Raw genomic sequence first — 27,212 nt, 5'->3', positions numbered from 1 at the left:
TAGTTTACCCTCTTTTCCTGATTCTATCTTTAGAAGTTATTCATTTTTGGTTATGGGTATGTGATGATAGTAGAGACTGATATTAGAGGCAAATATTTAAAAGATTAAAATGTGACATTGATGTTTTCACACTTGCCATACAATAGAAAATGGCATTAGATGTGGAAACGCATGAGCCAGCTGATGGTCACTCATCATCATCCTGTCTCTTTCTCCAGCAATGTCTTTCCCCAGTGCAGGCGGAGTTAACGTTAATCAAGCAGACAAACTTAAACTTAAGTAAGCCGATGATTTTACATCCAAGTAAACTGACTAACTTAAGTCCAAATAAGCAGACGGGCTGCAAGAGCGTGAAGAGCAAGCAATATCCTCTCCTCCGCCAGCTGCCAAAACAGCACCCACTCCTCAGCTCCAGTGAAAGCCACAGTGATGACGGTGAGCACCTGCTTCTGGTGCGTTAGAACAGTATCCCATCATAGACTTCTATAACAAGCAACCTTTTCTACACAAGTACATATTCACAGTGATAGAACACGGCCCTAGTCTCTCTTTCTCCTCTCTCTTAACCTCCTCCGTTACTCTTTCCCACCTCTATCTTGTAGATGAGCTGTATGTTGATATGAAGGATGAACCAGAGGAGAGGGAGGAGTGGGCCAAGCCCCTGGCCCAGCTGTGGCAGAGCCGACCTTACAACCCCCAGGCGGAGAGATCGTACAACCAGCGCATGGGCCTGCAGGCCCCCTACTGCTCCATCTGCCTGCTCTTCCACACATACGACCAGGTAGAGTGGAGAGGTCCTTGGTCTTTGCCTTATACTGTAGCTGTTGTTAATGGGCCCTCAATCCAGCTGTTAATGAGTTTTATTTTAGAAAAAATAATAATAATTAAAGTTTGAATTATCAATTTGTTTTTATGTAACTTACAAAGACATTTAGGCAACAGAAAAGCAATTCAGCCACCAAGCCAGCTGTGCACAATAGTAGTCGTAGAAATGACAATTAGACCTTTAATAATACACATCTCTCTCCAGTCGCAGTCGAGCAGCAACCCCAGCTACACTGTAAAAGGCCGGCGCGGGGGCAGACAGAGGTCCAAGCCCCTGATCCCAGAGATGTGTTTCAGCACCACCAGTGACAAGAACAACAGCAGCAGCAGCAGCGGCGAGGGCCAACTCCACACCCCTCACCTGGAGGAGGACGGCACCAGCCTGCTGGTCAGCTGTTCCCAGTGCTGCGTCCGCGTCCACGCCAGTCAGTAGCTACAGTCTCATTCACAATCCCCAAGTCTGTAGCCTGTTCCATGTGTTTCAATTCTAATTGACTGTTGTACTCCACATTTCAATGAATATTAGTTCATTCACACACATTGTTAGACAGCACTTTTCCATTGATAATCACTAATATGCTCTTGCTGAATTCCATTTAATTCACATCAACAGTCTAACACCAATGTTTAGAGCATTTAAATTTATTTTAGAATTATTTTCTCAGTCGTCATTGAAATGACTAACAACAAATTGAAACCAGTGTAGAAATAATGGACCTATGTAACAGAACAAATACAAGCACCCCCCTAAATAATGTTTATTATTATTATTACATTTAGTCTCTTGACTCTGTCCCTCTTGCTAACAGTCATAAAAACTATAGCTAGACAGTCTGGGAGCATTGGAAATTCCAAAGCGTATGATAGGGGACTATTCTTTGCAAATTATGACGGCGAGGAAATGTAATCAATTTTAAGTGCGGTGAAGACTGAATGTGGCCCGCGGGGGAAAATGAGTTTGACACCCCTGTGTTTAATGTGTTCCATATGTTTAATGTAATCAATGATATGCTCTCAAGGAATACCAGTTCATGTCAGAGTTCAGTAATCAATCCAGAATGTCCATTCTCATTTATTAACAATGATTTACTGCAATGACGTGCACTTTAATCAATTGATTTGCATGGCACATAAATACTAAGTGCCTTTGTCACCTCTGTCAATAGAAAATGTCTTCTAATGTTTTCCGTGGCCTTGTTTTCCTTGTGTCCCTCAGGTTGCTATGGAGTGTCTGTTGACCAAGTGTCAGACGATTGGTTGTGTGCTCGCTGTGAAGCCAACGCTTTGACTGAGGTCAGTACTGCAATGAAGTACAACTGAAACCATATCACTACACAAGCTTATCAACACTACATGATCTTAGTTCCATTTCACACACATACTTGCACCATACTGACCATACTGAGTGGGATAGGATAACGTTGTAACTCAAACTCTTCAGAGATTCTAGAACTAAGAGTATTGAAGGAAGAAGGCTGATAGGATCCAGTGCTTTCAGGAAGTATTCACACCACTTGCATTTTTACACGTTTTGTTACAGCCTGAATATAAAATTGATTAAATTTAGTTTTTTTTTTGGTCACTGGCTTACACACAATTTAATTTCTCCCTTAATGTTAAAGTGGAATGATGTTTTTTTTTTTAGAAATGTTTACAAATTAATTAAAAATCAAAAGCTGAAAAATGTGTTGCGTCTAAGTATATAACCCGTTTGTTATGGCAACCCTAAATAAGCTCAGGAGTAAAAATGTGCTTAGCAATTCACATAAGTTGCATTAACTCACTGTGAGCCCATAGTGTTTAACATGCTTTTTGAATGACTACCTCATCTCTGTACCCTACACATATAATTATATCTGTAAGGTCCCGCAGTCGAGCAGTGAATTTCAAACAGATTCAACCACAAAGACCAATGCCTCGGAAAGAAGGGCACCTATTGGTAGATGTGTAAAAAAATCTAAAAAGCAGCCATTGAATATCCCTTTGAGCATGGTGAAGTTATTACACTTTGGCTTGTGTATCAATACACCCAGTATCTACGAAGATACAGGTGTCCTTCCTAACGCAGTTGCCGTTTTTTGTATTTTTATTCCAAAACATGCATCCTGTTTGCAACAAGGCACTGAAGTAATACTGGGGGGAAATATGGCAAAGCAATTCACTTTTTGCTCCGAATACAATGTGTTCAATTTGGAGCAAATCCAATATAACACATTACTGAGTACCACTCTCTATTTTTTCAAGCATACTGGTGGCTGCATCATGTTATGGGTATGCTTGTAATCATTAAGGACTGGGGAGTTTTTCAGGATAAAAAAAATAAAAGAAATGGAGCTAAGCACAGGCAAAATCCTTGAGGAAAATCTGCTTCAGTCTGCTTTGCACCAGACACTGGGAGATGATTTCACCTTTTAGCAGAACAATAACCTAAAACACAAGGCCATATCTACACTGGAGTTGCTTACCAAGAACACAGTGATTTTCCTGAGTGGTTGAGTTACTTTTGACTTAAATCTGCTTGAAAACCTGAAACTGGTTGTCTGGTAATGGTCAGCAACCAATTTGACAGAGCTTGAAGAATTTTGTAAAGAATAATGGGCAAATGTTGCACAATCCAGGTGGGGAAAGCTCTTAGACTTAGAGACGCAGAAGGACAAACAACTGTAATCACTGCCAAATGTGATTCTAACATGTATTGACTCGGGGATGAATACTTATCTAATCAAGAGATAGTGTTTTAATTCTCATGATTTTTTTTTTTTTTTTTTTTACAAATATAAACATTTTTCTTCCACTTCAACATTAGAGTATTTTGTCAATCGTTGACAAAAAAATGACAATCAAATCCATTTCAATCCCAGTTTATAACCCAAGAAAATGAGGAAAGTTGAAGGGTGTGAATACTGTCTGAAGGCACTGTAGATAATAGCAGACCCATATGTGGATGTTAATCCTAGAATTAAGCCTTGAAGAAAGTGGAGGATTCATGTTCAACAAACAATACACTTCTGTAAGATTAGAACCAATATTGTCTGAAAATTAAAAGGGTTAGAATGACTGTAGCTAGCACCTTCTCCAGTTATTTCTCAATGACTCTGTTTTCCCTCTGGGATGACTTGGACAGAAGCCAGAGTTTTTAATTGCAAAATACAGAGTAACAAACCGTTACATAATTCCTCTGCTGAGCACCACAACAGTGGATAGTTCAAGTCCTATCCTGTACCGAGTCTCTCACGCCAAGTCATGAATCAGATTTTGGACGTGTGATTCTTGATTATTAATGGACTATTTTAGTTAAATTAATTTCTCCCTCTGAATACTGCTACCTGTCAAGCTGTGAAATATGTCTCTTTTTGATGGCCTCGCAACTTGATATAACCAAATTTATCCACTAGATGACAGTGTTGTCTAAGGGAACGGTCATGAACATTCCTGCTTTTAACTCTGTGGTACCCAGTGTGTTTGATCAGAATCGCTGATCTTTATCACTTCAGTAATTATTTGGGATGCAAGGTGATTTGTAGATAAGTGATTATGTGCAGTCCAACTAAGTTAATTATAAACCATGCACAACGGCAAAGTATTGCCGTTAATCATTGTACCTGTGTTCCTTGTTGAAATAAAGGTATAATAAATTGGCATAGCTCTTACTTGTGGACATACACATGTCTGGCTTACCCCCGCCACTAACTGTAAAGTTACTGATTGACCAGAGTTAGCTTAACGTCCTACGTCCACAAGAGTTACCCATTACAAGATTCTGGAAAACCCACTGCCAGGCAGCCCAACAAGGAATGTAAATCGCAGTACTCTGGTCAGCTTTCTTTGAAGGGCATTGCCACAGACAACGTGGAGAAAAGTTTCACATTAATAAATAGAAGATTCAGGTAATGAATTTAAGTCTGTAAGTATTGGGTGTTTTATTAGGATCTCCCTTAGCTGTACAGTTATTAGGATCTCCCTTAGCTGTACATTTTGGGTGTTTTATTAGGATCTCCCTTAGCTGTTGCGAAAGCAGCAGCTACTCTTCCTGGGGTCCACAGAAAACATGAAACATGACAATACAGAACATTAATAAACAAGAACACCAAGTGGCAAGAACTGGGTATGTTTTAATGATTACCAATAACATAAAATACTCTGTCATTTACTGTATACAGTTGAAGTCGGAAGTTTACATACACTTGGGTTGGAGTCATTAAAACAACATTTTCAACCACAAACTATAGTTTTGTCAAGTCTGTTAGGACATCTACTTTGTGCTTGACACAAGTACATTTTCCAACAATTGTTTACAGACAGATTATTTCACTTAATTCACTGTATCACAATTCTAGTGGGTCAGAAGTTTACATACACTAAGTTGACTGTGCCTTTAAACAGATTGGAAAATTCCAGAAAATGATGTCATGGCTTTAGAAGCTTCTGATAGGCTTGTTGACATCATTTGAGTCAATTGGAGGTGTACCTGTGGATGTATTTCAAGGCCTACTTCCAAACTCAGTGCCTCTTTGCTTGACATCATAGGAAAATCAAAATAAATCAGCCAAGATCTCAGAAAATAAATTGTAGATCTCCACAAGTCTGGTTCATCCTTGGAGCAATTTCCAAACGCCTGAAGATACCACGTTCATCTTTACAAACAATAGTACGCAAATATAAACACCATGGGAACACACAGCCGTCATACCACTCAGGAAGGAGACGCGTTGTCTTCTAGAGATGAACATACTTTGGTGCGAAAAGTGCACATCAATCCCAGATCAACAGCCAAGGCCCGTGTGAAGATGCTGGAGGAAACTGGTACAAAAGTATCTATATCCACAGTAAAACGAGTCCTATATCGACATAACCCGAATGGCCGCTCGGCAAGGAAGAAGCCACTGCTCCAGAAACTCCATAAAAAGCCAGACTACGGTTAGCAACTGCACATGGGGACAAAGATTGTACTTTTTGGAGAAATATCCTCTGGTCTGATGAAACCAAAATAGAACCGTTTGTCCATAATGACCATCGTTATCTTTGGAGGAAGAAGGGGGAGGCTTGCAAGCCGAAGAACACCATACCAACTGTGAAGCACTGGGGTGGCAGCATCATGCTGTGGGGGGTGCTTTGCTGCAGGAGGGACTGGTGCACTTCACAAAATAGATGGCATCATGAGGTAGGGAAATTCTGTGGATATATTGAAGCAACATCTCAAAACATCACTCAGGAAGTTAAAGCTTGGTTGCAAATGGGTCTTCCAAATGGACAAGTCAAGGTATTGGAGTGGCCATCACAAGCCCTGACCTCAATCCCATAGAAAATGTGTGGATAGAACTGAAAAAGCTTGTGTGGGCAAAGATGCCTACAAACCTGACTCCTTTACACCAGCTCTGTCAAGAGGAATGGGCCAAAATTCACCCAACTTATTTTGGGAAGCTTGTGGAAGGTGGCTACCTGAAATGTTTGACCCAAGTTAAACAATTTAAAGGCAATGCTACCAAATACTAATTGGGTGTATGTAAACTTCTGACCCACTGGGAATGTGATGAAAGAAATAAAAGCTGAAATAAATTATTCTCTCTACTATTATTCTGACATTTCACATTCTTAAAATAATGTGGTGATCCTAACTGACCAAAGACAGGAATTTTTACTAGGATTAAATGTCAGGAATTGTGAAAAATGGGGTTTAAATGTATTTGGTTAAGGTGTCTGTAAACTTCTGACTTCAACTGTACATGCCACATAAAGGACTATAACATTAAGTGTATCCAAAATGTGATGTTAAACACTAGGTCAGAGGTCATCTGTGTGCGTCTTTTGCTCCCTCAGGACTGCTGCCTGTGTTCACTGCGAGGGGGAGCTCTACAGAGAGCCAACAACGACAAGTGAGTATAATACAGCAATTTGAGGAGCTACTAATTTAATGGAGGCCTCAAGCTCTAGGCTAAATACATTTTGTTACACCGATGCTACAACCACTCTAGTCTGGTATTTTATTAGGATCCCCAGTCTGTAGCCAGTGGTCACACTTTACCCTCCCCGCTGAATCTAGGACACTTCAGTCAATGAAAAAGGCAGGAAATGCCTGTAGTCCAAGCTAGCCTTCTCTGTCAAGTCTCTGTAATGGCTTGTGACAGTGAGGAGCCTGTCCTAGTCTACAGTAAGATTCTATTATATATTGAAGGATGATGTCCTCTATAGCATAGCGATATATAATGGAAACCTGTTTTTGTCTAGGCTACATGTGATCCTAACATTTTTGTATATTAACAAAATAAATGTTTAATATAGCCCACCCTTAAAAAATATATATAGTTTTTGTCCATGTTAGTTATAAATAACATCATGTTGTAATTTCCTTGAATTGGGAATGAAGGCTCAGTGTAAACTTGCCCCTGTTTATTGTGCCGATCTGTTTGCTGTGACACACACACAGGTGGGTGCACGTGCTGTGTTCGCTCGTGGTCCTGGAGGCGCGCTTCGTGAACATCACCGACCGCAGTCCCGTGGACCTCAGTTACATCCCTCTGGCCAGGTTCCAGCTGGTGAGCTACTGTTCCTCAATGGTCACAGTCAGGGCCACAACACTACTTCTGTGCCTAAAATGTGTTCAGATTTTGCATTGGTGGTTAAGATGTCTATTTCAACAGTGTGGTCTGGGCTCCACAGTGCGAGCATTTCACTCGAATTTATGAATAAAAATATTCAAGGATGATCACATTTATAGTAAAATAAATGCTATATTAGCTGGGGGGGTTTCAAAGTATTTCTGCTGTTTTGTTTCATAGCTGGTCAATTTTATTGCACTAAGTCAAAGAACTATGAATCGTATATAGCCTATTCCACCTCGCGCTGCAACACTGCCTGGCTGGGGGTATAACAAAAGTTAGAGTTTATTCTTATATTTCTTGGCTATTTACATTTGTTTTGTTCACAAGCTAGGTTGTTTTTCTATGTTTGCGTTTCATTTGCTAGGGAAGACGACGCTTCTACTAGTCAGATTCAATCTCACAGGCACTGACATGACTGGACTCACCTTATCACAGTAAAACATCTGGCCCTTAAAGGGGTGAACATTTGTCTCATCTATGATATTTTGGTTAAAAGACGGGTCATAAAATGTTTTATTAAACAATATACTACATTACTACTAGTAATACATTTGTTTTAGAAACATTACAAAGCATGCTCATCTGTTTTTGTGTGTTGGTTTAAATTGAGCTAAAAAAATATATTTTGGTTGGTAAACACTGTCATGGGAGATTTTTTTAAATCTACCTTCCACAGTGGCTGGTGAGGAGAAGTTATTTTAGGGTCTGCTTCTGTGTATCGACATACTGTCATTTAATTTTCATGGTTGTCGTTTTAACAGTGGTTTTCTCAACTGCTGAGCGATACAGAATTCAAGTTCCCTATAGACTTTTCTCATTTGAGTTTAGGACTAACAGTTATTCCATATGATGGGTATAGTTACATTTTCCATATAAATATTTGCCTATGCTGGTGCCATTTGATCATTTTTTATTTTATTAGGACTCCCATTAGCTACTGCTAAAGCAACAGCTACTCTTCCTTGGGTCCACATGAAACATGACATAATACAGAACATTAATAGACAAGTACACACCCGTTCAAAAGTTTGGGGTCACTTAGAAATGTCCTTGTTTTTGAAAGAAAAACACTTTTTTTTTTCTCCATTAGAATAACATCAAATTGTTCAGAAATACAGTGTAGACATTGTTCATGTTGTAAATGACCCTTCTACATCGGCGCACAGAGGCACATGATCAGCAACCATCACTCTTGTGTTCCAATGGCACAGTGTGTTAGCTAAGCCAAGTTTATCATTTTAAAAGGCTAATTGATCATTAGAAAATCATTTTGCAAATATGTTAGCACAGCTGAAAACTGTTGTGCTGATTTAAAGAAGCAACAAAACTGGCCTTCTTTAGACTTGTTGAGTATCTGGAGCATCAGCGTTTGTGGGTTCGATTTACAAGCTCAAAATGGCCTGAAATAAAGAACTTTCTTCTAAAACTCATCAGTCTATTCTTGTTCAATTAAAAATCAGCCGTTTCCAGCTACAATAGTCATTTACAACATTATCAATGTCTCCACTGTATTTCTGATCAATTTGATGTTATTTTAATGGGGGAAAAAATGCTTTTCTAAGTGACCCCAAAATTTTGAACAGTTGTGGACAGCACTACATACATTCATGCTCCTAATCATCATCAATGTTAATGGCTATACTGCAGCCATTCATGTTTTCTCATACATTATCTACTGCTACCTCTAAGCCGGCCCTGATATCCTGATCCCACAGCCACCAGTGTTCTGTAAACACCAGAGGGAATCAACAAGGTCCGTGTCCTTGGTCTTTCAGTCTGACATCAATACTGTGTCTAATCATGTGGCATTCCACCGAGGTCGTTGACTCCTGCTCAGTTCCCCTGATGTGAACAAAGCCACACATTTTATTTTTTTATTTTTTTTATTTCACCTTTATTTAACCAGGTAGGCAAGTTGAGAACAAGTTCTCATTTACAATTGCGACCTGGCCAAGATAAAGCAAAGCAGTTCGACACATACAACAACACAGAGTTACACATGGAGTAAAACGAACATGCAGTCAATAATACAGTATCAACAAGTCTATATACGATGTGAGCAAATGAGGTGAGATAAGGGAGGTAAAGGCAAAAAAAGGCCATGGTGGCAAAGTAAATACAATATAGCAAGTAAAACACTGGAATGGTAGATTTGTAATGGAAGAATGTGCAAAGTAGAAATAAAAATAATGGGGTGCAAAGGAGCAAAATAAATAAATAAAATTAAATACAGTAGGGAAAGAGGTAGTTGTTTGGGCTAAAATATAGGTGGGCTATGTACAAGTGCAGTAATCTGTGAGCTGCTCTGACAGTTGGTGCTTAAAGCTAGTGAGGGAGATAAGTGTTTCCAGTTTCAGAGATTTTTGTAGTTCGTTCCAGTCATTGGCAGCAGAGAACTGGAAGGAGAGGCGGCCAAAGAAAGAATTGGTTTTAGGGGTGACTAGAGAGATATACCTGCTGGAGCGTGTGCTACTGGTGGGAGATGCTATGGTGACCAGCGAGCTAAGGGGGGACTTTACCTAGCAGGGTCTTGTAGATGACATGGAGCCAGTGGGTTTGGCGACGAGTATGAAGCGAGGGCCAGCCAACGAGAGCGTACAGGTCGCAATGGTGGGTAGTATATGGGACTTTGGTGACAAAACGGATTGCACTGTGATAGACTGCATCCATTTTGCTGAGTAGGGTATTGGAGGCTATTTTGTAAATGACATCGCCAAAGTCGAGAATTGGTAGGATGGTCAGTTTTACAAGGGTATGTTTGGCAGCATGAGTGAAGGAAGTTTTGTTGCGAAATAGGAAGCCAATTCTAGATTTAACTTTGGATTGGAGATGTTTGATATGGGTCTGGAAGGAGAGTTTACAGTCTAACCAGACACCTAAGTATTTGTAGTTGTCCACGTATTCTAAGTCAGAGCCGTCCAGAGTAGTGATGTTGGACAGGCGGGCAGGTGCGGGTAGCAATCGGTTGAAGAGCATGCATTTAGTTTTACTTGTATTTAAGAGCAATTGGAGGCCACGGAAGGAGAGTTGTATGGCATTGAAGCTTGCCTGGAGGGTTGTTAACACAGTGTCCAAAGAAGGGCCGGAAGTATACAGAATGGTGTCGTCTGCGTAGAGGTGGATCAGAGACTCACCAGCAGCAAGAGCGACCTCATTGATGTATACAGAGAAGAGAGTCGGTCCAAGAATTGAACCCTGTGGCACCCCCATAGAGACTGCCAGAGGTCCGAACAGCAGACCCTCCGATTTGACACACTGAACTCTATCAGAGAAGTAGTTGGTGAACCAGGCGAGGCAATCATTTGAGAAACCAAGGCTGTCGAGTCTGCCGATGAGGATGTGGTGATTGACAAAGTCGAAAGCCTTGGCCAGATCAATGAACACGGCTGCACAGTAATGTTTCTTATCAATGGCGGTTAAGATATCGTTTAGGACCTTGAGCGTGGCTGAGGTGCACCCATGACCAGCTCTGAAACCAGATTGCATAGCAGAGAAGGTATGGTGAGATTCGAAATGGTCGGTAATCTGTTTGTTGACTTGGCTTTCGAAGACCTTAGAAAGGCATGGTAGGATAGATATAGGTCTGTAGCAGTTTGGGTCAAGAGTGTCCTCCCCCTTTGAAGAGGGGGATGACCGCAGCTGCTTTCCAATCTTTGGGAATATCAGACGACACGAAAGAGAGGTTGAACAGGCTAGTAATAGGGGTAGCAACAATTTCAGCAGATAATTTTTAGAAAGAAAGGGTCCAGATTGTCTAGCCCGGCTGATTTGTAGGGGTCCAGATTTTGCAGCTCTTTCAGAACATCAGCTGAACGGATTTGGGAGAAGGAGAAATGGGGAAGGCTTGGGCGAGTTGCTGTGGGGGGTGCAGTGCTGTTGACCGGGGTAGGAGTAGCCAGTTGGAAAGCATGGCCAGCTGTAGAAAAATGCTTATTGAAATTCTCAATTATGGTGGATTTATCAGTGGTGACAGTGTTTCCTATCTTCAGTGCAGTGGGCAGCTGGGAGGAGGTGTTCTTATTCTCCATTGATTTTACAGTGTCCCAGAACTTTTTTGAGTTAGTGTTGCAGGAAGCAAATTTCTGCTTGAAAAAGCTAGCCTTGGCTTTTCTAACTGCCTGTTTTTAATGGTAGTTATAATAAATTTCTTTAATGGGGCTTGTTTATTTAAGATGGTTAGGAAGGCATTTAAAAAAAATATCCAGGCATGAGATCAATGACGGGATGAGATCAATATCCTTCCAGGATACCCCGGCCAGGTCGATTAGAAAGGCCTGCTCGCTGAAGTGTTTCCGGGAGCGTTTTACAGTGATGAGTGGAGGTCGTTTGACCGCTGACCCATTACGGATGCAGGCAATGAGGCAGTGATCGCTGAGATCTTGGTTGAAGACAGCAGAGGTGTATTTAGAGGGCAAGTTGGTTAGGATGATATCTATGAGGGTGCCCGTGTTTAAGGCTTTGGGGAGGTACCTGGTAGGTTCATTGATAATTTGTGTGAGATTGAGGGCATCAAGTTTAGATTGTAGGATGGCTGGGGTGTTAAGCATGTTCCAGTTTAGGTCGCCTAGCAGCACGGGCTCTGAAGATAGATGGGGGCAATCAGTTCACATATGGTGTCCAGAGCACAGCTGGGGGCAGAGGGTGGTCTATAGCAGGCGGCAACGGTGAGAGACTTGTTTTTAGAGAGGTGGATTTTTAAAAGTAGTTCAAATTGTTTGGGTACAGACCTGGATAGTAGGACAGAACTCTACAGGCTATCTTTGCAGTAGATTGCAACACCGCCCCTTTGGCAGTTCTATCTTGTCTGAAAATGTTGTAGTTTGGAATTACAATTTCAGAATTTTTGGTAGTCTTCCTAAGCCAGGATTCAGACACAGCTAGAACATCCGGGTTGGCAGAGTGTGCTAAAGCAGTGAATAGAACAAACTTAGGGAGGAGGCTTCTAATGTTAACATGCATGAAACCAAGGCTATTACGGTTACAGAAGTTGTCTAAAAAAGAGAAGCGCCTCAGGGGAATAGGAGTGCTGAGCTAGGCACTGCAGGGCCTGGATTCACCTCTACATCGCCAGAGGAACAGAGGAGGAGTACGGGCTGCGGCGTTCTGGATGAGTTGTAGGGGGTTTAATGGCACAGGCAGGGAGCCCAGCCAACAGCGAGTTGCAGAATAAGGGTGCGGCTAAAAGCAATAAGAATTGGTTGTCTAGAACGTCTGGAACAGAGAGTAAAAGGAGATTTCTGGGGGCGATAAAATAGCATCAAGGTATAATGTACAGACAAAGGTATGGTAGGATGTGAATTCAGTGGAGGTAAACCTAGGTATTGAGTGATGAAGAGAGAGATATTGTCTCTAGAAACATCATTGAAACCAGGAGATGTCATTGCATGTGTGGGTGGTGGAACTAATAGGTTGGATAAGGTATAGTGAGCAGGACTAGAGGCTCTACAGTGAAATAAGATAATAAACACTAACCAGAACAGCAATGGACAAGGCATATTGACATTAAGGAGAGAGAGGCTGCTCATGCATTCAATTTCACTATCCTGTAACCTTTATCTAACAAGGCAAGTCAGTTAAGAACAAATTCTTACTTACAATAACGGCCTACCGGGGAACAGTGGGTTGTTCAGGGGCAGAACGACAGATTTATACCTTGTCGGCTCGGGGATTCGAACCAGCAACCTTTCGGTTACTGACCCAACGCTGTAACCACTAGGCTCCCTGCCATCCCTGAATATGAAACAAACAAAAGTGTGTCATATGGAGCTTCACCAAGGGTCCTTCACTCCCATTCAGTTCACCAAATGAACATAATAATTTGTCATATGGGCCTTCAACGGAGTCCGTCACACCCTTAAATGAGCCAAATAGGCTTATCAAAAGGAGCTTCCTCCAGCTAAGGCTTCCCCTCAGCAACCATGAACAGTGCCTCATATGGAGCTTCCTCCAGCTAGGGCTTCCCCTCAGCAACCATGAACAGTGCCTCATATGGAGCTTCCTCCAGCTAGGGCTTCCCCTCAGCAACCATGAACAGTGCCTCATATGGAGCTTCCTCCAGCTAGGGCTTCCCCTCAGCAACCATGAACAGTGCCTCATATGGAGCTTCCTCCAGCTAGGGCTTCCCCTCAGCAACCATGAACAGTGCCTCATATGGAGCTTCCTCCAGCTAGGGCTTCCCCTCAGCAACCATGAACAGTGCCTCATATGGAGCTTCTCCAAGGCTTCATGTTGGTGGGTCAGTCTGTTTTCATGGCTGTCACTTCTTACTCTGACTCAGACCACTTCAGTGTGATTGCTTTGTTTGTCTAGTTTGGTCTACAGTGAGGAAGTGGACTGTATGTATTTATCGGAGTCATATTCTAAACTGGGAACAACAGACAATGTGTCATCTGGGAGCTTGAAACGGTGAGAAAGGAAACATTGTAATATCCTATGCCCCCCCTCCCATTTCTTTCCCTTTATCCCACCTTCCATCTGGCCCTCTCCTCCTCCTCCTCTACTTCCCCACCCTCCCTCCCCCCTTATTCTCATCCCCCCCTCTTTCTTGTCACTGCATCTTCCCTACAACCTTTTCACCTCCCACTGTACTTCTCCTCCCCCTCCTCCCCCCACCCCCTGCAGAAGTGTTTCTACTGTAAGCGACGGGTGAAGAGGGATGTTGGCTGCTGTGTTCAGTGTTCCCATGGCCGCTGCACCACTGCCTTCCACCCCACCTGCGCCCAGGCGGCTGGCCAGCTCATGCAGCCTGATGACTGGCCCTTCATCGTCCACGTCACCTGCTACAGGCACAAGTCACCCGTCCTACCAGAGGTAGCTTCTACTGGGGTGGGGGTAAACCTTTGGTTCAGGGAAGCATTACATCACGTTTGTAAATGGTCAGAAGTGTCTTCTGTCTCTTTTTGTCCCAAAAAGCAACTATTTTCATTTAAATAAATCCTGCACATAGGTTTACAGGCATATTTAATTTCTTGGCTTTTGTTATTGCCGCCGCTATCAATTGGTTAATAGATATTATTTGTGTAGCAGACATTACATGTATCTTAGTTGTCAGGTTGGAATCCAGTTTGACGCCAGACTAGGTGAAATAGGTCAAATCATGCTTCCCTAATAAAATGTAGAGCAGAAACCAGAGACTACACAACCAGAGACCATGTGGCCATAGGAACATTGCCTCCCTTCCCCTAGAGTGAGAACTGGCAAGCCCAAGCACATACAGATAATTTGTCATGCGACATGATGAAAGATCACATTTACTCTTTGTCCTGATTCCTGTTGTGAGCATTGTGTCAGCAAGTCAGAACATGTTGCAGATTCAATCAATGACATACTCTCCCCTGGTGTAGAGTTACTGTTGTGGGTTAGCCTGTCAAGCATTCTTGGCTCGGATTTAGATTTCTTGTCTTTGTATACAGCTATGTAGCCTAGGCCAGTGTTTCCCAACTCCAGTCCTCGAGTACCCCTAACAGCAGACATTTGTTTTGGCAGCGTGTGGGCGTCTGGCAGCGCGTGGGTTCGAGTTACTCTTGACATTTTAGTGTTTTAAGTCTTTGGCTTGTAAGTGTGATTTTGAGACTTTAAGTCGCTTTTTGTAAAACTCTGCTAAAAGGCATATTATTATTATTATTATTATTCAACTTGTCAACTAATCATCAGGCCCTAACTGAGTTGAATCAGGTGAGTGTCTGGGACTACCACGCAATGTGTGCTGTTGAGGGACTGGAGCTGGAGACACTGGTGTAGGCCATTGGTTGAATCCTCTACAGCACGTGTCCAACTCATTCCACAGAGAGCCAAGTGTCTGCGGGTTTTCGCTCCACCCTTGCACTTGATTAATTACCTGGTTGTCTTGGTCTTAATTGAAAGGGAAAAACCAAAAACCCGCAGATACGTGGCTCTTCGTGGAATGAGTTTGACACCCTATGATCTATGGCCCTTCTGCTCCACACAGTATTCAACTGGATTTTTCTCCTCGGGGGCAATACGAAGGTTCCAAATGTCAATCCTCCACATAACATATTACACAGACAACACATTCTGATTCCCAAACTTCATACAGACAACACATTCTGATTCCCAAACATTGTACAGACATCACAATGTGTGTATGAGTACTATATAAAAAAGCTGTATCTATAAACGATTGCATGTTCCAGACAGATTGTTTCTTTTATACTAATACTCCTGTAATTGTCAACGGTTGGAACAGAGGGAAGATCAACGCTTCAGCTCTACAGGTTGTCTCTGAAGTAGTCAGTCAGTGCCGCAGGCTGCACAACATGTCCTCTAACGTGCTGCAGGCTCTCTCTGGCTTTTGTCGAAGCTCAGTGCTTTAATTAGCTAGTTGGGGAGGGGAAGTTATGTTCTAGTTGAACCGAAGACATGCGGAGACCGAACTAATGTTCAGCGAAATGCAAATTAATCTTCTCTGGTGTATGCATGGTCTAGATATAAATACCTCTGCTGAATGAACTTTAAAATAAGCTGTTAGATGTCTCACGTGACCAGAACAATTCGCCACTACTGAAATAGCTTTTATGAATCCTCTTAGTTTGCATTTACTTCCTCTTACCAAATGTAAAACATCAAGCACCGCCGAGTGCTGAAGCGTGAACAAATCGTCTGTCCTTGGTTGCAACACTCACTACCGAGCTCCAACCTGCCTCTGGAAGCAATGTCAGCACAAGAACTGTTCGTCGAGAGCTTCATGAAATGGGTTTCCATGGCCGAGCAGCCGCACACAAGCCTAAGATCTCCATGCGCAATGCCAAGCGTCGGCTGGAGTGGTGTAAAGCTCGCTGCCATTGGACTCTGGAGCAGGGGAAACGAGTTCTCTGGAGTGATGAATCACGTTTCTCCATCTGGCAGTCCAACGGACGAATCTGGGTTTTACGGATGCCAGAAGAACGCTACCTGTAAATGATGGTCTGTGGCTGTGTTTCATGGTTCGGGCTAGGCTCCTTACTTGAAGGGAAATCTTAATGCTACAGCATACAGTGACATTCTAGATGATTCTGTGCTTCCAACTTTGGGGAAGGCTGTTTCCTGTTTCAGCATGACACTATCTCCCGTGCACAAAGTGACTTCAATACACAAATGTTTTGTCAAGATTGGTGTGGAAGAACTTGAATGACCTGAGCCCTGACCTCAACCCCTTCAAACACCTTTGGGATGAATTGGAATGCCGACTGTGAGCCAGGGCTAATCGCCCAACATCAGTGCCCAACCTCACTAATGCTCTTGTGGCTGAATGGAAACAAGTCCCTGCAGCAATGTTCCAACATCTAGTGCAAAGCCTTCCCAGAAGAGTGGAGGCTGTTATAGCGACAAGGGGGGGGGACCAAATCCATATTAATACCCATGATTTTGGAGTGAGATGTTCGACGAGCAAGTGTCCACATACTAAATATTATATTTTATTTATCTAAATGTATGGCTCTTAAAATATGAAATTATTAGATAACAAAGGAGTAGCTTTTACAGGTCCACATTCCTTCACATTTGTTTCCAATTACCAAATGTCATATTTGTTTTACGGTGTCTGGTCTTTATGGTCATCTGTTCATGGTGCTATATGGAGTGTTTGATCTTTGACCTCATGTCCTCCTAGCGTAATAAGGCGGCCATGCAAGAGCTTGAGGTCGGCCAGCAGGTTATCTGTAAGCATAAAAATGGGCGCTACTACCAGTGTGAGGTGCTGGAGCTGCTGACCACCGCCACCTTCTACGAGGTCGTCTTCGATGACGGCTCCTACAGTGACAACCTCTTCCCCGAGGACATTGAGGTGAGGAGACTATACCTTTACCGTTGGATGCATGCGACAGCCACAAGTTCTCAAGCTCTATCTGGGGGTGTTGAGAAACATCAGACACATCTGTTGTTTGCTGTAACAAATAGACAATGCAGTTGTATTGACATTTAAATATATTCTAAACAAACTAATCACTGTGGCAACAAATGAAACTAAGTTTTGCCGGAAAAATTTCCTTTCTAAATGTTGTATGACAATGAGGAGCCCTAATGCAGCAGTGTCAATAGATCTGTCTGCTTTTATCAGTGCAAGGCGTGGTATTCAGTGGTATGGCAAACACAGTGGTAGTATTGGTGATAGAAATTGACCAATCCTAAAAAGTGGAAAGAAATCAATCCAATCTTGCTGTGGGCTTTATTGACTTGATTTAATGGGCCTGGCGTATTTAACTGTGGCTCACTGAACTAATACGATGGCTCTTGTCTACGGTTTGGTTTCAGAACCGGGACTGTGTCAAGCTGGGCCCTCCAGCAGTGGGCGACGTGGTGCAGGTGCGCTGGACGGACAATCTGCTGTACGGGGCCAAGTTTGTCGCATCGCAGTCCATCCTTATGTACCAGGTACCACATTCACTTATTTTTTTTAACCTTTGTGCTTAACTGACTTGCCTAGTTAAAATAAAGTCTTACTTACAATGACCGCCTATCCCAGCCCAATTAATTTCCTCACTTCAACCACGTTCAGGCTGTGCGCCATAGTCATGCGCAGGTTGACTCGTAAACCTGTGGTTATATCCGCGGGGCGGGCAAGTTTAGGGTCATGAAATATTGGCTGATGGATGGGTGGCGGACAGGGCGAATGAAAATAAGAAATTGCACAGAAATCCGTAATTGTATAATTCTTGTGCAATTCATATCTAGAAGAACTACATTGAGGTTTTTCTTCAATTATTTGTATCTGGCATTTGTGCTTCCGTTTTAGGGCGTAACTGTACACGCGCCAAATAGGCTACAAATGTTTTTGTTTCAGCTACTCTTAAGATATCACGGGATCTGTCAGTCTAATTTAGGAGGGTTTGAGCACAAGAGAACAACCAGAGATTAAAAATACTGTGTAAAATGAAGGTTTTATTTACAAGTTTACTTCAGTGAAAATATTGTGGTGAATATTTACAGAAGTGGCTCAGAATTGTTCCAAAAGCGACTCTCTGGTAGCCTGTTACAGTCGACAAAAAGGACAAAATGTCGAAATAAAGTACAATCGCTCCCAGTAGCAACCAAACAGGTATAAAAGGCAACAAGTATTTAAGCAGGCCAAGAAAAGTCACAGAACTAAGAATTTGTTTGGAGAACTTGTTTGAGAATTTGTTTGGATATTAAGGCACATATTGCCTTAACCCAGCACACCCAATTGGAGAGAAAACATATCAATGCTCACTTTAAGCGGATCCATTGATAGATCATCATTATAGACACTAAAAGGAAACAGACATTTTGTAATTTAGCAGAAGAGCTTATCCAGAGCAACTTACAAGAGGAATTAGGGTTATTAAGGGACTTTTTCAAGGGCACATTTTTTTTCACCTAGTTGGCTCAGATTCCAACCAGCGACCTTTCGGTTACTGGCCCAACACTCTTATCCGCTAGGCTACATACCTTAACACCAACAGATGCCGCCACAATAAACTTAAAGCTACAATATGTAACTTTTTACATAGAAATGTGACTTATAGATATTTTATTCCCATAGAAAGCAAGTCAAAGAAGCACTAGATCATCTGTTCTATGTGTGCTATTTCTATGCTTCCCATTATGGAAGTTTCGTTTCTGTCTTCGGTTTTGTACACCTGCTTCAAATGGCTGAAAGTAAAAAATAAAAAAAATAAAAAGTGGTTATGGAAAATATAGTTCAGTGGTTTAGATGGTACAATGATTCTCTACACATTGACTGCTTGTTTTGTCACACACTGAAATGGGGCAAACTATTAGAATTTTAAGAACCAGGAAATGGCGCTGTGATTTCTGCATAGTGCACCTTTTTGAGGATTACTTCAAATTTATTTATATAGCCCTTCGTACATCAGCTGATATCTCAAAGTGCTGGACAGAAACCCAGGCTAAAACCCCAAACAGCAAGCAATGCAGGTGTAGAAGCACGGTGGCTAGGAATAACTCCCTAGAAAGGCCAAAACCTAGGAAGAAACCTAGAGAGGAACCAGGCTATGTGGGGTGGCCAGTCCTCTTCTGGCTGTGCCGGGTGGAGATTATAACAGAACATGGCCAAGATGTTCAAATGTTCATAAATGACCAGCATGGTCAAATAATAAATCACAGGCAGAACAGTTGAAACTGGAGCAGCAGCACGGCCAGGTGGACTTGTGACAGCAAGGAGTCATCATGTCAGGTAGTCCTGAGGCATGGTCCTCGGGCTCAGGTCCTCCGAGAGAGAGAGAGAGAATTAGAGAGAGCATACTTAAATTCACACAGGACACCGGATAAGACAGGAGAAGTACTCCAGATATAACAAACTGACCCTAGCCCCCCCCCCCCGACACACAAACTACTGCAGCATAAATACTGGAGGTTGAGACAGGAGGGGTCAGGAGACACTGTGGCCCCATCTGATGACACCCCCAGACAGGGCCAAACAGGAAGGATATAACCCCACCACTTTACCAAAGCACAGCCCCCACACCACTAGAGAGATATCTTCAACCACCAACTTACCATCCTGAGACAAGGCCGAGTATAGCCCACAAAGATCTCCGCCACGGCACAACCCAAGGGGGGGGCGCCAACCCAGACCGGAAGATCACATCAGTGACTCAAACCACTCAAGTGACGCACCCCTCCTAGGGACGGTATGAAAGAGCCCTAGGAAGCCAGTGACTCATTACTTGCTACAGTAATTTATTTTCTGACGTCTTGGCTGATTTCTTTTGATTTTCCCATGATGTCAAGCAAAGAGGCACTGAGTTTGAAGGTAGGCCTTCAAATACAGCCACAGGTACACCTCCAATTGACTCAAATTATGTCAATTAGCCTATCAGAAGCTTCTAAAGCCATGACATTTTCTGGAATTTTCCAAGCTGTTTAAAGGCACAATCAACTTAGTGTATGTAAACTTCTGACCCACTGGAATTGTGATAAGTTGGAAAAATTACTAGTGTCAAAACTATAGTTTGTTAACAAGACATTTGTGGAGTGGTTGAGAAACGAGTTAATGACTCCAACCTAAGTGTATGTATTAACCCCTTTTGCTATGAAGGCCCCAAATAAGATCTAGTGCAACCAGTTACCTTCAGAAGTCACATAATTAGTTAAATAAAGTCCAACTGTGTACAATCTAGGTGTCACATGATCTCAGAATATATACACACCTGTGGTCTTCAAGCGGCACCATGAAGACCAAGGAGCTAACCAAACAGAGCTGGGCTTTACAGAACAGTGGCTTGAAAAAAGACATTGATTAAAGAAAGAAATAAAGCAAACACATTTGGTGTTCGCCAAAAGGAATGTGGGAGACTCCCTAAACATATGGAAGAAGGTACTCTGGTTAGATGAGACTAAAATGTAGCTTTTTGGCCATCGAGGAAAACGCTGTCTGGCGCAAACCCAACACCTCTCATCACCCAGAGAACACCATCCCCACAGTGAAGCATGGTGGCAGCATCATGCTCCGGGTATGTTTTTCCATCGGCAGGGACTGGGGAAACTGGTCAAAATTGAAGGAATGATGGATGGCCCTAAATACTCTTGTCTTCCAGAGTTTTGAGACTGGGACGGAGGTTCACCTTCCAGCAGGACAATGACCCTAAGCATACTACAAAAGCAACACTCGAGTGGTTTGAGGGAAACCTGTTTGTCTTCCAGAGTTTTGAGACTGGGACGGAGGTTCACCTTCCAGCAGGACAATGACCCTAAGCATACTACTAAAGCAACACTCAAGTGGTTTAAGGAGAAACATTTAAATGTCTTGGCATGGCCTAGTCAAAGCCCAGACCTCAATCCAATTGAGAATCTGTGGTTCGACTTAATGATTGCTGTACACCAGCGTAACCCATCCAACTTGAGGAGATGGCGAAATTTTGTCTTGAAGAATGGGCATCCCAGTGGCTAGATTGCTGCAGCTGTAATTGCTGCAAAAGATGGCTTTACAAAGTATTGACTTTGGGCATGATGTGAAAATCAAATGATACAAAAAAATCTATTTTAATTCCAGGTTGTAAGGGAACAAAATAGGAAACATGCCAAGGGGGTTGAAAACTTTCACAAGCCACTGTAGTTAACATATTTTACCCTTCATACTGCTGCATACACTTTGTTCCTTGTGACCAGGACAAATTCCAGGCCCTAATTTGGGTGCTGTTAAATGGATAGTTAACCGGTGTTTTTGATATATGGTGACTGAACTACCTTCTTAAGTAATGTTGGATGGAAGCTTGTTTTTGCGTGACTTGTCATTGTTTTTTTGTGCTGACTCAGATGGAGTTTGAGGACGGGTCGTCGTTGTCTGCCAAGAGGGAAGATGTCTACAGTCTAGACGAGGAGCTGCCCAAACGAGTCAAGTCCCGAATGGTGAGACGCGTCTCTCCCAATGTTCCTTAATCCAAACTGATTTATATCAGATTAGGTGATATGAAATCACACATTTTTATGACATTTTTTTTGAATATTGTATTCTGTCCATGTTTACATAGAATGGCATTATAAATGTATTTCTTCATAATTCATAACAAACTCAGCAAAAAAAAGAAGAAATGTCCTCTCACTGTCAACTGTGTTTATTTTCAGCAAAATTAGCATGTGTAAATATTTGTATGAATCTAACAAGATTCAACAACTGAGACAAACTGAACAAGTTCCACAGACATGTGACTAACAGAAATTAAAAAATGTGTCCCTGAACAAAGGGAGGGGGGTCAAAATCAAAAGTAACAGTCAGTATCTGGTGTGGACACCAGCTGCATTAAGTACCGCAGTGCATCTCCTCCTCATGGACTGCACCAGGCTTGCTAGTTCTTGCTGTGAGATGTTACCCCACTCTTCCACCAAGGCACCTGCAAGTTCCCGGACATTTCTGGGTGGGGGGGGGGGTGAGAATGGCCCTAGCCCTCACCCTCCGATCCAACAGGTCCCAGACGTACTCAATAGGATTGAGATCCGGGCTCTTCTGGCTGGCCATGGCAAAACACTGACATTCTTGTCTTGCAGGAAATCACACACAGAATGAGCAGTATGGCTGGTGGCATTGTCATGCTGGAGGGTCATGTCAGGATGAGCCTGCAGGAAGGGTACCACATGAGGGAGGAGGATGTCTTCCCTGTAACGCACAGCGTTGAGATTGCATGCAATGACAAGCTCAGTTCGATGACGCTGTGACACACCGCCCCAGACCATGACGGACCCTCCACCTCCAAACCGATCCCTCTCCAGAGTACAGGCCTTGGTGTAATGCTCATTCCTTCGACGATAATCCGACCATCACCCCCAGTGAGACAAAACCGCGACTCGTCAGTGAAGAGCACTTTTTGCCAGTCCTGTCTGGTCCTGTGACGGTGGATTTGTGCCCATAGGTGACGCTGTAGCCGGTGATGTCTGGTGAGGACCTGCCTTACAACAGGCCTGCTCAGACTATCAGCCTATTGCAGACAGTCTGAGCACTGATGGAGAGATTGTGCGTTCCTCGTGTAACTCGGGCAGTTGTTGTTGCCATCCTGTACCTGTCCCGCAGGTGTGATGTTCGGATGTACCGATCCTGTGCAGGTGTTGTTACACGTGGTCTGCCACTGTGAGGATGATCAGCTGTCCGTCATGTCTCCCTGTAGCGCTGTCTTGGGCGTCTCACAGTACGGACATTGCAATTTATTGCCCTGGCCAATTCTTTGAAAGACAGGGTCCTGAAAAAGGGAAGTACATTTTTTTGCTGATTTTACTATGTTAATGGCACTTTACTCCTAGATAACTGGATGCTAATTTATTCATGGCCTGTCTCTCCCTCACTCTCTCTTTCAGTCCAAGGCGTCAGACATGCGGTTCGATGGGATTTTCACAGAGGAGGAGGTTAAGCAGGGCTCCAAGAGACAGCGAGTCATCAACTCCCGTTACAGAGAGGACTACATCGAGCCTCTCCTATACAGAGTTATGATGGAGTAACCCTCCTCTACTTTATGAACTCTCCACACACCCAGAGAGGGGGGCATCTTTGGGGAACCCACAGCCTGGACAAGTGGCTCCAACCCTGGGTACTATTCGGAACAAACTCCCTCTCTGGGTGTGTAAGGCTTCCATGCCCCTGGGCCATTTTTTTTTAAACCACGGCTGGGATTTTAGGGGAGTTTCGGTTCTTTATGAAACTCCCTTATTTCTGTGAATTGTTTCTTCTTCCTTCACTGTCCGTTAATGACGATAGGAACATGCTGGGCATTTCAGTATAATCATACTCTCATCTGACAACTTGCTTGAGTCGGCATTCTAATCTCTAGCTTTACCCATCCAAAAGCATTAATTTGACATTTTTACATAAAACACAAAAGATGGTATTTCACAGTGCCAGCCATAATTCAATATGATTTTAAATAACATGCTGTTAACTGTGATTACAAAAAATCTGAAGTGCTTTATTTGCTTTGCAATGCATTTTATGGACTTCATATTATCTCCAATAGGAATGTGCAGGTTTGATTGTGTCTGTGACAATAGGAAGATCTCAGTTAGCAGGCCAAGCCTTAAGGCCAGTGTTTTCTTGTTGGGTTCAGTTTAGCTATACAACTTTAAAGCTTTGGATTTATTGCATTTACATTGGTCAGTTGTGCAAGTTTGAGAACAACTGTTTTACCACAGCTCACTGCGCTTACAATCTCCAAAAATCCCCAAGATGTATTTATATTTATGTGGATAGGTGTTTGGGTGCACATTTGTTCTTGTTTCTTGAATTGTTAATTTGTTTAAATTTTATTGCCATCCCATGTTGAATTGGTAGTATGTATATGCCAAGGTTAGTCAAGTTACTCATTCTGCTAAAAAGCACTTATTAACCCCAACTACATTATTACTATCTGAAAGTTCCAAAACGTTGTGTCCTGCTGAATGTGCACCTGGTCAATTACAGCCTAGGTGTAGACTAGTTGGTGTGTGGTCTTATCACAACCAAGTATGCCAGAATGTTGTTTGTTTTGGACAGGGGAAAATATATTTTCTAATCATTTGAAGAATGTTTATCCTTCTCATGCTTTGTCGACGTTCCTTGTTGACCTGAATCGTTTGGTATTTGGGTAGTGTTGTGTATATGTAGCTCATTTAAAGTATCTCAGGAGGACTCACACACCCTTACCACCTTGCCATGGCTACTGTCTGAAGCGTTTGGAGTCATGTGCATTACATTTGTAAACATCAACTGTTGCAGTAAAGACCTGACTGGGGGAAAAAAGCTTTGTCTCTCGTTTGCTGTCCCCTGATCTCAAACATCCTGTTAGACATACTTCACTTGAAGTATTCACTTTTTTTTCTTGAGCGGATGTTCAGGTGGCCGGAACATATTTACAAATAACTTGTAGACCACAAGAAGCCCAGAAATAATATCTGCCTAAAACAATCATATCAAACCTTGCTTACATTTTGTATACAATCAGGTCACGACTATGCGTGGGAATACTTTGGAACATGTCCAACATTAAATTGGAGCTGATTTACGGTTGTTTTAAGTCGTAATCCACCAATAAAACGTGATTTAAAAAAAAACGTTTGCTCAGAAATTTGGTTGCCAAATAAACTCACCCGTGGACCAAATTTGACCCACGAGCTACCAGTTGGAAAACCCTGTAATAGATTGATACACTGTATACAAAACATTAAGAACATCTTCCTAATATTGAGTTCCGCTTCCCCCCCGGGAACAAATGAACAGAACAATTTCAATAACCAAAAACACTAAGTCCTATTGGCAAACATACCTCGGAAGGAACGGCTACAAAATATTATCCACAAAACTTTTCATGACCGCCACAACAATCAACACAGGACATAAAAAGAAGCCCTCTTCCTCAGGGCAGGAACACTGGCTTAAAAGCCAGAGAAGGAGTTGGTAATGAAGAGACAGCTGTATCCTCTGACAAGAGGGAGGGATCAGAACTTCAATCTGCGATGGGGCCGACCAATCAGCTGCTTAGAATCCAGGAAGCCATTTCCTGATATATACACACATACAAACACACAATACAGAAACTGGGGAACGTAAAACACAGGCTATAGCCTATATTCAATCATTGAGATTCAATGACATGGAACGTTCCTATTGTAAACATACAGTGCATTCGGAAAGTATTGAGACCCTTTGACTTTTTCCACATTTTGTTACATTTCAGCCTTATTCTAAAACGTGTTAAATCGTTTTTCCTTTCATCAATCTACACACAATACCCCATAGTGACAAAGCAAAACTAGGTTTTTAGAAAAGTCAACAAATGTATTAAAAATAAAAAAAATGATATCAAATTTACTTAAGTATTCAGACCCCTTTACTCAATACTTTGTTGAAGCACCTTTGGCAGCGATTAGAGCCTTGTCTTCTTGGGTATGACGCTACAAGCTTGGCACACCTGTATTTGGGAAGTTTCTCTCATTCCCTGTCCGGTTGGATGGGGAGCGTTGCTGCACAGACATTTTTAGTTCTCTCCAGAGATGTATGTTGTTTTTTTATGTATTATTTCTTACATTGTTAGCCCAGAATCTTAAGTGTTATTACATACAGCCAGGAAGAGCTATTGGATATCAGAGTGACGTCAACCTACCAGCACTACGACCAGGAGTACGACTTTCCCGAAGCGGACCCTTTGTCTGCACGACCGAGGGCATTTGAACTGATTCCAGAGGCCGACTCGCAACAATGCCGCTGGAGGAGAGGGAGCCGGAGCAGCCTTCTCGTCAGACTTGAGGCACGCACACCACCCATTTCTTTTACAAGCATTTCGCTACACTCACAATAACATCTGCTAACCATGTGTATGTGACCAATAACATTTGATTTGAGATGTTCGATCAGGTTCAAGTCCGTGCTCTGGCTGGGCCACTCAAGGATATTCAGAGACTTGTCCCGTAGTCACTCCTGTGTTGTCTTGGCTGTGTGCTTAGGGTCATTGTCCTGTTGAAAGGTGAACATTCGCCCCAGTCTGAGGTCCTGAGCGTTCTGGAGCAGGTTTTCATCAAGGATCTCTCTGTACTTTGCTATGTTCATCTTTCTCTCGATCCTGACTAGTCTCCCAGTCCCTGCCTCTGAAAAACATCCCCACAGCATGATGCTGCCACCACCATGCTTCACCGTAGAGATGGTGCCAGGTTCCCTCCAGACGTGACGCTTGGCATTCAGGCCAAAGAGTTCAATCTCGGTTTCATCAGACCAGAGAATCTTGTTTCTTATGGTCAGTCCTTTTAGGTGCCTTTTGGCAAACTCCAAATGGCTGTCATGTGCCTTTTACTGAGGAGTGGCTTCCGTCTGGCCACACTACCATAAAGGCCTGATTGTGGAGTGCTGCAGAGATGGTTGTCCTTCTAGAAGGTTCTCCCATCTCCACAGAGGAACTCTGGAGCTCTGTCAGAGTGACCATCGGGTTCTTGGTCACCCCCCCAACCAAGGCCATTCTCCCTCGATTGCTCAGTTTGGCCGGGTGGCCAGCTCTAGGAAGACTCTTGGTGGTTCTAAACTTCTTCCATTTAAGAATGATGGATGCCACTGTGTTCTTGGACCTTCAATGTGGCATAATTCCTTTGGTCCCCGTCCCAAGAGCTGTGCCTTGACACAATCTACAGACAATTCCTTCGACCTCATGGCTTGGTTTTTGCTCTGACATGCACTGTCAACTTTGGGACCTTAAATAGACAGGTGTGTGCCTTTCCAAATCATGTCCAATCAATTTAATTTACCATAGGTGATTTAGCAATCAAGTTGAAGAAACATCAAGGATGATCAATGGTAGCAGGATGCATCTGAGGTCAATTTCGAGTCTCATAGCAAAGGGTCTGAATACTTATGTAAATAAGGTATTT

General features: G+C 42.7%; 1 protein-coding gene across 6 annotated transcripts in view; it reads left to right on the top strand.

Moving 5' to 3' along the window:
• Positions 1-27,212, top strand: part of LOC135558506 (lysine-specific demethylase 4A-like) — a 35,203-nt gene extending 7,991 nt beyond the window's left edge. Inside the window, exons 12-23 of one of the 6 annotated variants that reach the window (XR_010458367.1) lie at positions 219-435; positions 603-781; positions 1,031-1,250; positions 2,042-2,118; positions 6,643-6,698; positions 7,250-7,358; positions 14,046-14,234; positions 17,032-17,205; positions 17,673-17,792; positions 21,657-21,749; positions 22,386-22,772; positions 22,906-23,100. Coding sequence is in view for 4 of the 6 variants with exons in the window: in XM_064992354.1 (XP_064848426.1) it covers positions 219-435; positions 603-781; positions 1,031-1,250; positions 2,042-2,118; positions 6,643-6,698; positions 7,250-7,358; positions 14,046-14,234; positions 17,032-17,205; positions 17,673-17,792; positions 21,657-21,749; positions 22,386-22,553 (1,602 nt within the window). In the remaining 2 variants the exon portion in view is untranslated. Of the gene's footprint in view, positions 1-218; positions 436-602; positions 782-1,030; positions 1,251-2,041; positions 2,119-6,642; positions 6,699-7,249; positions 7,359-14,045; positions 14,235-17,031; positions 17,206-17,672; positions 17,793-21,656; positions 21,750-22,385 lie in introns of all 6 variants that reach the window. The other 5 variants (XR_010458369.1, XM_064992355.1, XM_064992356.1 and 2 more) reach the window with 5 other exon arrangements.

Source organism: Oncorhynchus masou, chromosome 17 (genome assembly GCF_036934945.1).
Source record: "Oncorhynchus masou masou isolate Uvic2021 chromosome 17, UVic_Omas_1.1, whole genome shotgun sequence".
NCBI classification, from domain to species: Eukaryota; Metazoa; Chordata; class Actinopteri; order Salmoniformes; family Salmonidae; genus Oncorhynchus; species Oncorhynchus masou.
The sequence above is the reverse complement of the archived record's forward strand: the minus strand, read 5'-3'. Positions and strand labels throughout refer to the sequence as shown.